This window comes from Triticum dicoccoides, chromosome 4A (assembly GCF_002162155.2).
Source record: "Triticum dicoccoides isolate Atlit2015 ecotype Zavitan chromosome 4A, WEW_v2.0, whole genome shotgun sequence".
NCBI lineage: Eukaryota > Viridiplantae > Streptophyta > Magnoliopsida > Poales > Poaceae > Triticum > Triticum dicoccoides.
Window position 1 is genome coordinate 599739267 of NC_041386.1, and position 15174 is coordinate 599754440.

General features: G+C 39.6%; 1 protein-coding gene across 1 annotated transcript in view; it reads left to right on the forward strand.

Moving 5' to 3' along the window:
- LOC119283752 (ABC transporter G family member 11-like) overlaps positions 1-2129 on the forward strand; it is an 8101-nt gene extending 5972 nt beyond the window's left edge. The window contains exons 6-8 of the mRNA XM_037563166.1: positions 386-577; positions 658-744; positions 1503-2129. Of these exons, the coding sequence (XP_037419063.1) occupies positions 386-577; positions 658-744; positions 1503-2129 (906 nt within the window). The remainder of the gene's footprint in view (positions 1-385; positions 578-657; positions 745-1502) is intronic.
- The last annotated feature ends 13045 nt before the right edge of the window (positions 2130-15174 follow it).

Below are 15174 nucleotides of genomic sequence, written 5' to 3' on the forward strand. Positions count from 1 at the left end.
CTGTTAGACATTTGCATGGTCTTCAAAATGTTACTATGGCAACTAGTTTATATTGCAGTATATGTATAGATAATACTAAGTAAAATGACTACATCTAAAAGAACAATTTTTTAGAATGATTTTTAAGCTTCCAATTTAATCTGGTTATTCAAAACAATATTGCTGATCAAAGTATTCAAAGTTCGGCTGAAGATATATCCAAAACATCACATTTCTATGAACCGGTGGGAGTAACATGTTAAGTCAGCATATGTACAACGTCATGTCATTTTTCACTTTAATGAACCTGCGACAAACTTCTCGTAATGGAGTATATGGCCCTGACCTAGCAACGTTTATACGTTTAAGATCAAACTGTTATTCTAATATATGAGCTATATACTAGGGTGGAGCTCCATTTCGAAAGAGGGAACAAGCCAGCTTCTCAACAAAGCTCTTTGTACTCACCAGAAGGTCATTTATAAATATGCACAGAGACATAGGATACTATTGGATGCGTTTTGGTGTTTACCTAGGCATGGGCATTTGTATTGGTACTGTATTCTACCAACTTGGAAACACTTACAGTTCTATCCAGGTAAGTTTATTAACATGATTTATTAGGCAACATATGATTTTGTATATCGGTGAAATTGATTTGGTCCCCTGATTTTGCAGTCTAGATGTGAAGTAATAATGTACATGATCATACTTGTTACATTCATGGCTGTTGGAGGATTCCCTTCTTTTGTAGAGGACGTAAAGGTTGTTTCCTCTCCTTTCAGATTAGCATTTTCATTAGAGCATTTCTGTCCATACATTCACTGTATACTGGAATATAAAATATTGCGAGGGTATACTGAAGTAATTTGGTGGCATTAAGTAAAAAACAAACAATACTCTTTTTTACTGCTCACATACTAGTGAAGCTGCACACTAATTAGATCTCAATGGAGAGAGAGAGAGAGAGAGAGAGAGAGAGAGAGATCTTAATTATCAGATGCTAGTGACACTACACGCTAATTAGATCAATTTCAAGCTTTACTGCAAATGAGCATATTATTATTCATAGATGTGAGCAATCAAGGACTGGAGCGTGCTCTATTGTAATCTTGTCCGGTCAAAGATCTTTCAAGGCAAAATGTGCAATTTTGGATTTAACAATGTACAACCTGTCCGACTTCTATATAATAATAAAAAGTTACGGTTTTGCTAAAGCACATCTAGATGTGTTCTAAATGTTGCACATATAAGTCCTACATCATTGAATTAATTATGCTAAGATTCATGCGGGTATTTTTTTTATTATTCCTTTTATATTTGATTGAGTCGCTTAGACATGTAATAAATAGAGCACATCTATTTAGTGTGCAGCTTCACTAGTATGTGAGAAGTAAACCTTAAATTAATCATCTAAATGATCTTATATTTCTTTACAGGGGGATTATATATCGTTTTCCCCACCATTGTTGATTGCTCATTTGACTCCAAAGCTGGTTGCACACTTTTTTTCTACATCGCAGGTATTCAGAAGAGAGAGGCTGAGCGGCCATTACGGTGTGGCAGAGTTTGTGATCTCAAATACATTGTCAGCCACTCCATACCTGACCGTCATCTCCTTGATCCCGGGTGCAGCATTGTACTACCTTACGGGTTTAACCAAAGGGGCTGACCGCCTTGCCTACTTTGTCATCAACCTATGCATGTGCACGTTCCTGGTCGAGAGCATGATGATGATCATCGCTGTTATCGTCCCAGACTTCCTGATGGGAATAATAGTCGGGGCTGGAGTGCAAGGGCTGATGATGCTCAATAGTGGCTTCTACCGCCTTCCCAAGGATCTCCCAAAACCGGTGTGGAAGTACCCTTTCTACTACATCTCCTTCCACAAGTATGCAGTGCAGGGATCCTACAAAAACGAGTTCATTGGGCAGACTTTCCCGGGCGACCAGTTTATTGAGAAAAATGTCACCATCAGTGGCCTTCAGGTGCTGCAGGAGAAGCTGCAGGTGGAGATGGGGTACTCCAAATGGGTCGATATTGCTATCCTTTGTGGAATGATAGTGGTGTACAGGGTGGTGTTCTTTGCTATTGTCAAGATCGCGGAGAAAGCCAGGGCAAAACAAAGGGGAATGAGATGCAAATGGTGAAACTAGATGTATCTCTTCTTTTCTGCTTCGCCATAAATAAAAATGGCATTGGCTATAAAAACATACTAGACAATACCCTGCGCATTACCGTGAGAATTTGTAGTATTAAATTTATCACGAATAAAATTAGAATATATGTGAAAAATACATCTCCACATTCTCGAAACAATCGTGTTTAGTCCCTAAGATTTACTTTTTTACTCGTGTTTCCTATTTGCTTTTACGTATGGATCGTGATATTTGGCACCTAGGCGGCAGATAGCAAAACTACCACACACATCCTTTATTCCCTATAATTACATCCATGCATTAGGATGACCCACACTTTTTCGATATGTATTTCTTTATTAATTACATGCATGCATTAGAGGATAAAAAGCTGATGTCATTCTAGATTCTTCTTATTCAAAAAATTTAACATGTTCTGTAGCTCAAACTTTCAATCCGATGCAAAAACATTTTCATATAAAAGATTCATCACGACAAGATCTTCGAAAAAAATTCTCATGTTCATATGTTTCTACGACCTTGTTTTTCAGGTAAAAAATTACCACGCCTCTGCTACATTAGTTACCACACTTGTCATATGTAAGTTATCATGTTATCTTCACATGCAATTCTATGCATGTACTAGAGGAGAAAAAACAGATTTCATGCTAGATTCTCCATACTCCAAGAATTCAAAATGTTTTATAGCTCAAATTGTCACTCTGGTAGAAAATTGTTTTCACATACAAGATTCGTTACAATTCAAAACTATATCCCATGTTGAGACTTGAGAGATGTCCCAAACCGATAAAGTGCCAAAATGGAAAAAAATATCCTTGGCCTTCATCACGCCATACAAAAAACGCGAATCACCAGGTTTCCATTGGAGTTGAGAAATGGTTTTGGAACCCATGTACTTGTTACGAATGATTTCATTCCACACTCCATTATCTGTTAGTAGTTTATATACCCATTTACTGAGAAGGGCAATGTTTTTAATCTCGAGGTCTTGAACTCCAAGACCCCATTCAGTTTTAGGACGACACAACAAATTCCACTTAGCTAGCCGATATTTTTTCGATTCGTTATCACACTACAATGATTAAGTGAGAGCCGTGTCCATTGATGCATTATCACAAAAGTCTGCCTAGTATTTTCCCTTTTTTGTGTTGAAACTTTCTGGATGGTTGCAAACTTTGCAATAATTAAGTGAGAGCCGTGTCCATCGATGCATCTACTATCTACTACGAGTGAAAGGATGCATAATTAACAGAGTTAGCACCAATCATGTAATCCTACTACATGTCACACTATCATCGGGTTCATTGTTCTATTATTTGGAGACACATCTTTCCTATGAAGCTTTTATCAAAAAAGGGTTGCCCCCCACTTTATATTATAAAGCAAAAATCACCACATACGTCCGAGCGAACCGATACAAACACACCCACCACGGCACACAGCACACATCCAAGGTAAGATACAAAGGTGCCGGGCACCGACACACTACTCGGACAACAACCAAGCAAACTAGAGATGAACCAAGAAGAACTACTTGGAGCCACCGAGCATGGGTGAGACGGACAATGAAAGAGCAAGGACTCCAGGACGGTGCCTCCCAGAAGGGTACGACCACGGATATCCGCCACCATTCGATCCGAAGATCAAGTTTTCACCCGAAGCTACATGGAGGAGTATGAGCACTGCGACGGAGGCTTCAAGAAGGACACGACGTCCGTGGACGCCGCCGCTGCCGGCTAGTACGAGGACTGGGCAAGTGATGGACCCCGGCGATCACACCCCTCCGACACCCCCGCTCCACCCACCACCCACAACCAAGCCCCCCACGAAGCCATGGCTGCCCGCCTGCACCTGAGACGCAGGTTCCGCCCTTGAACTCCATGCCTCCCGCCACCAGGGCCGCCGCCCAACATCGAGACACCCCCAAGACCATCCAAAGAGGCCAGCTTTGTACCATAGGGACACCCCCGACCGATGTCCCGCGGCAGACGATCCGCCTTGAGCATCGCCGGAGTTGCGACAACCTGCACGTGGCTGGGGAAAGGGGGTGAGGGAGCGGACGCATCCGGACTGGCAGACTCATGTGCCAGTGACGGGTGACCCGAGCACATTGGTGCCGCCCATCCCTCCAGCCAACCTCCCCACCGGACACACCCCTGTGCCGCCCCATCTTCATACGTCCATTTTGCATCATGATTTTATATCGATATTTATTGCATTATGGGCTGTTATTACACATTATGTCACAATACTTATGCCTATTCTCTCTTATTTTACAAGGTTTACATAAAGAGGGGGAATGCCGGCAGCTAGGATTCTGGACTGGAAAAGGAGCAAATATTAGAGACCTACTCTGCACAACTCGAAAAGTCCTGAATCTTCACGGAAGATGTTTTCCAAATAAATAAAAAATACTGAGAGCAAGAACTTCACCAGGGGGCACACCCTTCCCACGAGGGTGGGGGCGCGCCCTACCCCCCAGGGCGCGCCCCCCTACCTCGTGGGCCCCCTGGTGGCCCTCCGGTGGCCATCTTCTGCTATATGGAGTCTCTCGATGGGAAAAAAATCATAAGCCATCTTCTCGGACTAAAATCCGCCGCCACGAGGCGGAACCTTGGCGGAACCAATCTAGGGCTCAGGCGGAGTTGTTCTGCCGGGAAACTTCCCTCCCGGAGGGGGAAATCATCGCCATCGTCATCATCAATGCTCCTCTGATCGGGAGAGAGCAATCTCCATCAACATCTTCATCAGCACCATCTCATCTCAAAACCCTAGTTCATCTCTTGTATCCAATTCTTGTCTCCAAGTCTGGGATTGGTGCTAGTAGATTGCTAGTAGTGTTAATTACTCCTTGTAGTTGATGCTAGTTGGTTTAATTGGTGGAAGATCATATGTTCAGATCCTATATGCATATTAATACCCCTCTGATTATGAACATGTTTATGTTTTGTGAGTAGTTACTTTTGTTCCTGAGGACATGGGAGAAGTCTTGTTATTAGTAGTCATGTGAATTTGGTATTCGTTCGATATTTTCATGAGATGTATGTTGTCTCTCCTCTAGTGGTGTTATGTGAGCGTCGACTACATGACACTTCACCATTATTTGGGCCTAGAGGAAGGCATTGGGATGTAATAAGTAGATGATGGGTTGCTAGAGTGACAGAAGTTTAAACTCTACTTTATGCGTTGCTTCGTAAGGGGCTGATTTGGATCCATATGTTTCATGCTATGGTTAGGTTTACCTTAATATTTTTGTTGTACTTGCGGATGCTTGCAATATAGGTTAATCATAAGTGGGATGCTTGTCCAAGTAAGGGCAGTACCCAAGCACCGGTCCACCCACATACCAAATTATCAAAGTACCGAACATGAATCATATGAACGTGATGAAAACTAGCTTGACGATATTCCCATGTGTCCTCGGGAGCACTTTACATCTTATAAGAGTTTGTTCAGGCTTGTCCTTTGCTACAAAAAGGATTGGGCCACCTTGCTGCACCTTATTTACTTTTGTTACTTGTTGCTCGTTACAAATTATCCTATCACAAAACGATCGGTTACCACTTATTTCAGTAAATGCAGAGAATACCTTGCTGGAAACCGCTTATCATTTCCTTCTGCTCCTCGTTGGGTTCGACACTCTTACTTATCGAAAGGACTACGATAGATCCCCTATACTTGTGGGTCATCAAGACTCTTTTCTAGCGCCATTGCCGGTGAGTGAAGCGCCTTTGGTAGGTGGAATTTGGTAAGGAAAAATTTATATAGTGTGCTGAAATTTACTGTCACTTGTTATCATGGAAAGTAACCCTCTGAGGGGCTTGTTCGGGGTATCTTCACCCCGACCAGTAGAGCAAAGAGTTGCTCCTCAACCTGCTGAACCTACTGAAAATGAAAATGCTTGCTTTGAAGTTCCTTCGGGTATGATAGAAAAACTGCTAGCTATCCTTTTTTAGGAGATGGAACAAAACATCCTGATGAACATCTGATATATGTGGATGAAGTTTGTGGATTATTTAAGCTTGTAGGTGTATCCGGAGATGTTGTTAAGAAGAAGGTGTTTCCCTTATCTTTGAGGGGAGATGCATCGACATGGTATAGGCTATGTGATGATATGAGGTCTTGGAATTACAAACGATTCAAATTGGAATTTCATCAGAAGTTTTATCCTATGCATCTTGTTCATCGTGATCGCAATTATATATATATACTACAAGCAGTGGTAGTTACCACCACTTGCGTTTTGTATGTTGTATGTAGTATCTGTCGGAACCGAGAGTATGTACGTGTAGTATGTAGTATATAACAATGATTAGGTAGTATATATACTAATTTTTAGGTAGTATGCATCATTTTTTGAGTATGCTCATTTTTACATACAAATAGGTACGTATTTTACAAATATAACAAAAACTATGGGCTCATATGCAATTTTTTCATGTAACTTGCTTTGAAATATCTTAGATATAGTATATGAACATATTTAAAATAATAAAATAGTATATATAGTACTACATGGTAGTATATGAGACATGTGGGGTAACTACCACTGGGTGGTAGGATGGATTTTCCCTATATATATATATATATATATATATATATATATATATATATATATATATATATATATATATATATATATATATATATATATATATTGGCCTCGCGAAGGAGAAAGCATCGCTCAAGCTTGGGGGAGGCTTAAGTCCATGTTATATTCATGCCCCAATCATGATCTCTCAAAAGAAATGATTATCCAAAAAAATTATGCTCGGCTTTCTGGTAACAATCGCACCATGCTTGATACTTCCTTTGCTGGCTCTTTTATGATGAAAACTATTGAATTCAAATGGGATTTATTGGAAAGAATTAAACGCAACTCTGAAGATTGGGACCTCGACAATGGTAAGGAGTCAGGTATGACACCTAGTTTTGATTGTGTTAACTCTTTTATGGATACCGATATTTTTCATAAATTTAGCACTAAATATGGACTTGACTCTAAGATAGTAGCTTCTTTCTATGAATCTTTTGCTTCTTATGTTGATCTCCCCAAGGAGAAGTGGTTTAAATACCATCCTCCCATAGAAGTAAAAGTAGCTGCACCTATTAAAGTTGAAGAAAAGACTATCACTTATAATGATCCTATTGTTCCTAATTCTTATGTTGAGAAACCACCTTTTCCTGTTAGGATAAAGGACCATGCTAAAGCTTCAACTGTAGTTCGTAAAAGCAATATTAAAACATATACACCTCCTGAGCAAGTTAATTAAAGTTGAACCTAATATTGCTATTGTTAAAGATCTTTTGTCTGATAATATAGATGGGCATGTTATTTATTTCTGTAATAAAACTGCTAGAATTGCTAAACCCCGTGATAAAGATAAACCTAGACCTGTGGTAGGCATGCATGTTATTTCTGTTAAAATAGGAGATCATTGTTATCATGGCTTATGTGATATGGGTGCTAGTGCTAGTGCAATACCTTATTCTTTATATCAAGAAGTTATGCATGATATTGCACCTGCTGAGATGGAAGGTATTGATGTCACAATTAAACTTGCCAATAGAGATACGATTTCACCAGTGGGAATTGTTAGAGATGTTGAAGTCTTGTGTGGGAAAACTAAATATCCTGCTGATTTTCTTATTCTTGGTTCCCCACAAGATAGCTTTTGTCCCATTATATTTGGTAGACCCTTCTTAAACACTGTTAATGCTACCATAGATTGCAAAAGAGATGTTGTTACTATCGGTTTAGATGATATGACTCATGAATTTAATTTTTCTAAATTTAGTGGACAACACCGAGAAGAAAAATTACCTAGTAAGGATGAAATTATTGGTCTTGCTTCTATTTCCGTACCTCCTAGTGATCCTTTAGAGCAATATTTGCTAGACCATGAAAATGACATGTTTATGAATGAAATAAGGGAATTAGATGAAGTATTCTTTAAACAGGAACCTATTCTGAAAAACAATTTACCTATTGAAATCCTAGGGGATCCTCCTCCACCCAAGGGTGATCCCGTGTTTGAGCTTAAACCGTTACCTGATACTCTTAAATATGCTTATCTTGATGAGAAAAAGATATATCCTGTTATTATTAGTGCTAACCTTTCAGAACATGAAGAAGAGAGATTATTGAAAACTCTGAAGAAGCACTGTGCTGCTATTGGGTATACTCTTGATGATCTTAAGGGCATTAGTCCCACTCTATGTCAACATAAAATTAATTTGGAAGAAGATGCTAAACCAGTTCATGATCATCAACGCCGGATGAATCCTAAAATGAAAGAAGTGGTAAGAAAGGAGATACTAAAGCTCCTTGAGGCAGGTATAATTTTCCCATTGCTGATAGTCAGTGGGTAAGCCATGTCCATTGTGTCCCTAAGAAGAGAGGTATTACTGTTGTTCCTAATGATAAAGATGAATTGATTCCTCAAAGAATTATTACAGGTTATAGGATGGTAATTGATTTCCGCAAATTAAATAAGGCTACAAAAAAGGATCATTACCCCTTACCTTTTATCGATCAAATGCTAGAAAGATTGTCCAAACATACACATTTTTGCTTTCTAGATGGTTATTCTGGTTTCTCTCAAATACCTGTGTCAGCCAAAGATCAATCAAAGACTACTTTTACATGCCCTTTTGGTACTTTTGCTTATAGACGTATGCCTTTTGGTTTATGTAATGCACCTGCTACCTTTCAAAGATGCATGATGGCTATATTCTCTGACTTTTGTGAAAAGATTTGTGAGGTTTTCATGGACGACTTTTCCGTTTATGGATCTTCTTTTGATGATTTCTTGAGCAACCTTGATCGAGTTTTGCAGAGATGTGAAGAAACTAATCTTGTCTTGAATTGGGAAAAGGGTCACTTTATTGTTAATGAAGGTATTGTCTTGGGGCATAAAGTTCTTGAAAGAGGTATTGAAGTTGATAAAGCTAAGGTTGATGCTATTGAAAAGATGCCATGTCCCAAGGACATCAAAGGTATAAGAAGCTTCCTTGGTCATGCCGATTTTTGTAGGAGGTTCATTAAGGACTTCTCGAAAATCTCTCGGCCTCTGACTAATTTATTACAAAAAGATATACCATTTGTCTTTGATGATGATTGTGTAGAAGCATTTGAAATACTTAAGAAAGCATTGATCTCTGCACCTATTGTTCAGCCACCTGATTGGAGTTTACCCTTTGAAATTATGTGTGATGCTAGTGATTATGTTGTAGGTGTTGTTCTAGGACAAAGAGTTGATAAGAAACTAAATGTTATTCAATATGCTAGTAAAACTCTAGACAATGCTCAAAGAAATTATGCTACTACTGAAAAAGAATTCTTAGCAGTTGTATTTGCTTGTGATAAGTTTAGACCTTATATTGTTGATTCTAAAGTAACTATTCACACTAATCATGCTGCTATTAAATATCTTATGGAAAAGAAAGATGCTAAACCTAGACTTATTAGATGGGTTCTCTTGCTACAAGAATTTGATTTGCATATTGTTGATAGAAAAGGAGCTGAGAACCCCGTTGCAGACAACTTATCTAGGTTAATGAGAAAATGTGCTTGATGACCCACTACCTATTGATGATAGCTTTCCTGATGAGCAATTAAATGTCATAAATGCTTCTCATACTGCTCCATGGTATGCTGATTATGCTAATTACATTGTTGCTAAGTTTATACCACCTAGTTTCACATACCAGCAAAAGAAAAAGTTCTTCTATGATTTGAGGCATTACTTTTGGGATGACCAGCAAAAGAAAAAGTTTTATAAAGAAAAAGTTCTTCTTTATAAAGAAGGAGTAGATGGTGTTAGTAGACGTTGTGTACCTGAGCATGAACAGGAAAAGATCCTACGCAAGTGTCGCACCGAAGCTTATGGAGGACACCATGCTGGAGATAGAACTGCACATAAGGTAGTGCAATCTGGTTTTTATTGGCCTACTCTCTTCAAGGATGCTCGTAAGTTTGTCTTATCTTGTGATGAATGTCAAAGAATTGGTAATATCAGTAGACGTCAAGAAATGCCCATGAATTATTCAGTTGTTGTTGAACCATTTGATGTTTGGGGCTTTGACTATATGGGACCTTTTCCTTCCTCTAATGGATATACACATATTTTAGTTGCTGTTGATTACGTTACTAAGTGGGTAGAAGCTATTCCAACTAGTAGTGCTGATCATAACACTTGTATTAAAATGCTTAAAGAAGTTATTTTTTCCAAGATTTGGAGTCCCTAGATATTTAATGACTGGTGGTGGTTCACATTTTATTCATGGTGCTTTCCGTAAAATGCTTGTTAAATATGATGTTAATCATAGAATTGCATCTCCTTATCACCCTCAGTCTAGTGGTCAAGTAGAATTGAGTAATAGAGAACTCAAATTAATTTTGCAAAAGACTGTTAATAGGTCTAGAAAGAATTGGTCCAAGAAACTTGATGATGCATTATGGGCCTATAGAACTGCATATAAAAATCATATGGGTATGTCTCCGTATAAAATGGTCTATGGAAAATCATGTCACTTACCTCTCGAACTAGAACACAAGGCTTATTGGGCTATTAAAGAACTTAATTATGATTTTAAACTTGCCGGTGAGAAGAGGTTATTTGATATTAGCTCACTTGATGAATGGAGAACCCAAGGCTACGAAAATGCCAAGTTGTTTAAAGAAAAATTTAAAAGATGGCATGACAAAAGGATACAAAAGCGTGAGTTTAATCTAGGTGATTATGTATTGCTATAAAACTCTCGTTTAAGATTTTTTGAAGGAAAACTTCTCTCTTAATGGGAAGGTCCTTACGTTATCGAGGAGGTCTACCGTTCTGGTGCCATAAAAATCAACAACTTCGAAGGCACAAATCCGAAGGTGGTGAACGGTCAAAGAATCAAACCTTATATCTCAGGTAATCCCATAAATGTTGAAACCAATGTTATTGAAACCGTAACCCTGGAGGAATACATAAGAGACACTTTCCGAAACGTTTCAGACTCCGAAAAGGAATAGGTATGTGGTACGGTAAGTAAACCGACTCCAAAACAGTTTTTAAGGCAATATTTCTCCGTTTTGGAATATTTAGAAAAATAGAAAAATAAGCAGCAATCCAGGAAGGACACGAGGGCTCCACGAGGGTGGAGGGCGCACCCTACCCCCTGGGTGCGCCCCCTACCTCATGGGCACCTCGTGTGCTCTCCGGACTCTGTTTTCGTACATGACACGTATTTTGGTCGGTAAAAAATTATTATATAATCTCCCGGGGGGTTTGACTCCCGTATCATGCAAAATTCTCCTGTCTTTGTTTCGAGCTGTTTTCTGTCAGGGTTGTCAAGGCCAGACACTTTGCCGTCTCCCTCCTCCTCCAACCATGAGGGCAACGATGCTTGGTAATGAAGATAGAGCTGAAGAGAGAAGAACCTATGGAGATCAACAAGGATGAAGGGATCAAGAAGGCCATGGAGGACCAAGTTCCGGCAACAGAAGACACCCTTCAACTGGATCACAATCTTCTTACCTCAACAGAAATTGAAGCTTTCAAGATGATTGAGTTAGCTCGTATACAAAATAAGTATCTCACACGTGAAAATATTTTGTTGAAGGAGCATATCATCACACTCAAGGGCATTATCCGCAAGTTAGAAGACCTCATACGCTCAATGTGCGACTATTCATCATCAACGACTCCACCTTCTTCACCAACAAAGGAGACATAATCACCTGGGTATGGTCACTCCACTTGGCAACTGCCAAGCTTGGGGGAGTGCCCCGGTATCGTATCACCATCACTTTATCTTTACCGTTTTTCTTAGTTCGATCCTTTTGGTAATATCTTGATCTAGTAGAATAAAAGTTCTTAGTATGATCTAGTCGTGAGTTTTGCTTTATTATCCTTCTATGTAATCGAGTCCGTGAGCTATATAATAAAGATTAGTGTTGAGTCAAGGGCTTGATTATTTTGCCATGATCTTAAGTGAATAAAATAAAAGGAGAAAGGAATAAAAAGAAACAAAGAGATCATGTGAATCTTATGGAGAGTAATGAGCTCACATAGAAAGAGTATGATGAATAAAAGTTGTTGAGGGTTGACAAACACAGTTTTGGTCATCGTTGCAATTAATAGGAAGTAATAAACAAAGAGAGATCTTCACATATAAATATACTATCTTGGACATCTTTTATGATTGTGAGCACTCATTAAAATATGACATGCTAAAGAGTTGACATTGGACAAGGAAGACAACGTAATGGGTTATGTTTTCTTACATCTGAGATGAATTATATTGTCTTGGATCTTCCAACATGATGAGCTTGCCTTTCCCCCTCATGCTAGCCAAATTCATTGCACCAAGTAGAGATACTACTTGTGCTTCCAAATACCCTTAAACCAATCTTGCCATAAGAGTCCACCATATCTACCTATGGATTGAGCAAGATCCATCAACTAAGTTGTCATCGGTGCAAGCAATAAAAATTGCTCCTCAAATATGTATGATTGACTGGTGTGGAGGAAATAAGCTTTATACGATCGTGTGATATGGAAGTAATAAAAGCGACAGAATGCATAATAAAGGTCCATATCACAAGGGGCAATATAAAGTGACGTTCTTTCGCATTAAGATTTTGTGCATCAACCATAAAAGCGCATGACAACCTCTGCTTCCCTCTGCGAAGGGCCTATCTTTTACTTTTATCTCCTACATTGCATAAGAGTCATGGTGATTTTCACCCTTCCTTTTTACTCTTTATCCTTTGGCAAGCACAATATGTTGGAAAGATCCCGGTATATATGGCTAATTGGATGTGAGTTTTCATGAACTATTAATGTTGGCATTACCCTTGAGGTAAAACGTTGGGAGGCAAAACTATAAGCCCCTATCTTTCTCTGTGTCCGATTAAAACTCCATACCCATAAGTATTGTGTGAGTGTCAGCAATTGCGAAAGATTATATGATAGTTGAGTATGTGGACTTGCTGAAAATCTCTTATACATTGACTCTTTCCTATGTTATGACAAATTGCAATTGCTTCAATGACTGAGATTGTAGTTTGTTAGTTTTCAATGAAGTTTATGATTCATACTTGATATTGTGATAGAATTATTACTCTAGCATTAGAGATCATATGACAAGAATTATATAAGTTTTTGTTCTAAGAATGATCATGATGCCCTCATGTCTGTATTTTATTTTTATCGACACCTCTATCTCTAAACATGTGGACATATTTTTCGATTTCGGCTTTTTGCTTGAGGACAAGCGAGGTCTAAGCTTGGGAGAGTTGATACGTCCATTATGCATCATGCTTTTATATCGATATTTATTGCATTATGGGCTATTATTACACATTATGTCACAATACTTATGCCTATTCTCTCTTATTTTACAAGGTTTACATAAAGAGGGGGAATGCCGGTAGCTGGGATTGTGGGCTGGAAAAGGAGCAAATATTAGAGACCTACTCTGCACAACTCCAAAAGTCCTGAAACTTCACGGAAGATGTTTTCCAAATATATAAAAAATACTGAGAGCAATAACTTCACCAGGGGGGCACACCCTTCCCACGAGGGTGGGGGCGCGCCCCCCTACCTCGTGGGCCCCCTGGTGGCCCTCCGGTGGCCATCTTCTGCTATATGGAGTCTTTTGATGGGAAAAATCATAAGCCATCTTCTCGGACGAAACTCCGCCGCCATGAGGCGGAACCTTGGAGGAACCAATCTAGGGCTCTGGCAGAGCTGTTCTGCCAGGAAAACTACCCTCCCGGAGAGGAAAATGATCGCCATCGTCATCACCAGTGCTCCTCTCATCGGGAGAGGGCAATCTCCATCAACATCTTCATCAGCACCATCTCATCTCAAAACCCTAGTTCATCTCTTGTATCCAATTCTTGTCCCGAAGTCCGGGATTGGTGCTAGTAGGTTGCTAGTAGTGTTAATTACTCCTTGTAGTTGATGCTAGTTGGTTTAATTGGTGGAAGATCATATGTTCAGATCCTATATGCATATTAATACCCCCACTGATTATGAACATGTTTATGCTTTGTGAGTAGTTACTTTTGTTCCTGAGGACATGGGAGAAGTCTTGCTATTAGTAGTCATGTGAATTTGGTATTCGTTCGATATTTTGATGAGATGTATGTTGTCTCTCCTCTAGTGGTGTTATGTGAACGTCGACTACATGACACTCCACCATTATTTGGGCCTAGAGGAAGGCATTGGGAAGTAATAAGTAGATGATGGGTTGCTAGAGTGACAGAAGCTTAAACCCTAGTTTATGCGTTGCTTCCTAAGGGGCTGATTTGGATCCATATGTTTCATGCTATGGTTAGGTTTACCTTAATACTTTTGTTGTAGTTGCGGATTCTTGCAATAGAGGTTAATCATAAGTGGGATGCTTGTCCAAGTAAGGGAAGTACCCAAGCACCGGTCCACCCACATACCAAATTATCAAAGTACCGAACGTGAATCATATGAACGTGATGAAAACTAGCTTGACGATATTCCCATGTGTTCTCGGGAGCGCTTTACATCTTATAAGAGTTTGTTCAGGCTTGTCCTTTGATACAAAAAGGATTGGGCCACCTTGCTGCACCTTATTTACTTTTGTTACTTGTTGATCGTTACAAATTATCCTATCACAAAACTATCTGTTACCACTTATTTCAGTACTTGCAGAGAATACCTTGCTGGAAACCGCTTATCATTTCCTTCTGCTCCTTGTTGGGTTCGACACTCTTACTTATCGAAAGGACTACGATAGATCTCCTATACTTGTGGGTCATCACATCTCAGCAGCCATCCCAGAACAGCGCAAAGCCACCGTCGTAGACTCGGCCACCGGCGAGGAGGACCCCCAAGGACCGCCGCTGACCACCAAGAAAACTCACCGGGGAGCCCATGTGCGCCGCCGCCGTCGTCCATCCCACTACTAGGAAAACCCTTATAGACAGACACTTAGTAGTAGCGCTTGTTATTTGAAATGCGCTACTGCTACTTAGTAGTAGCGCGGGCAGAAAACAACGCTACTAGTA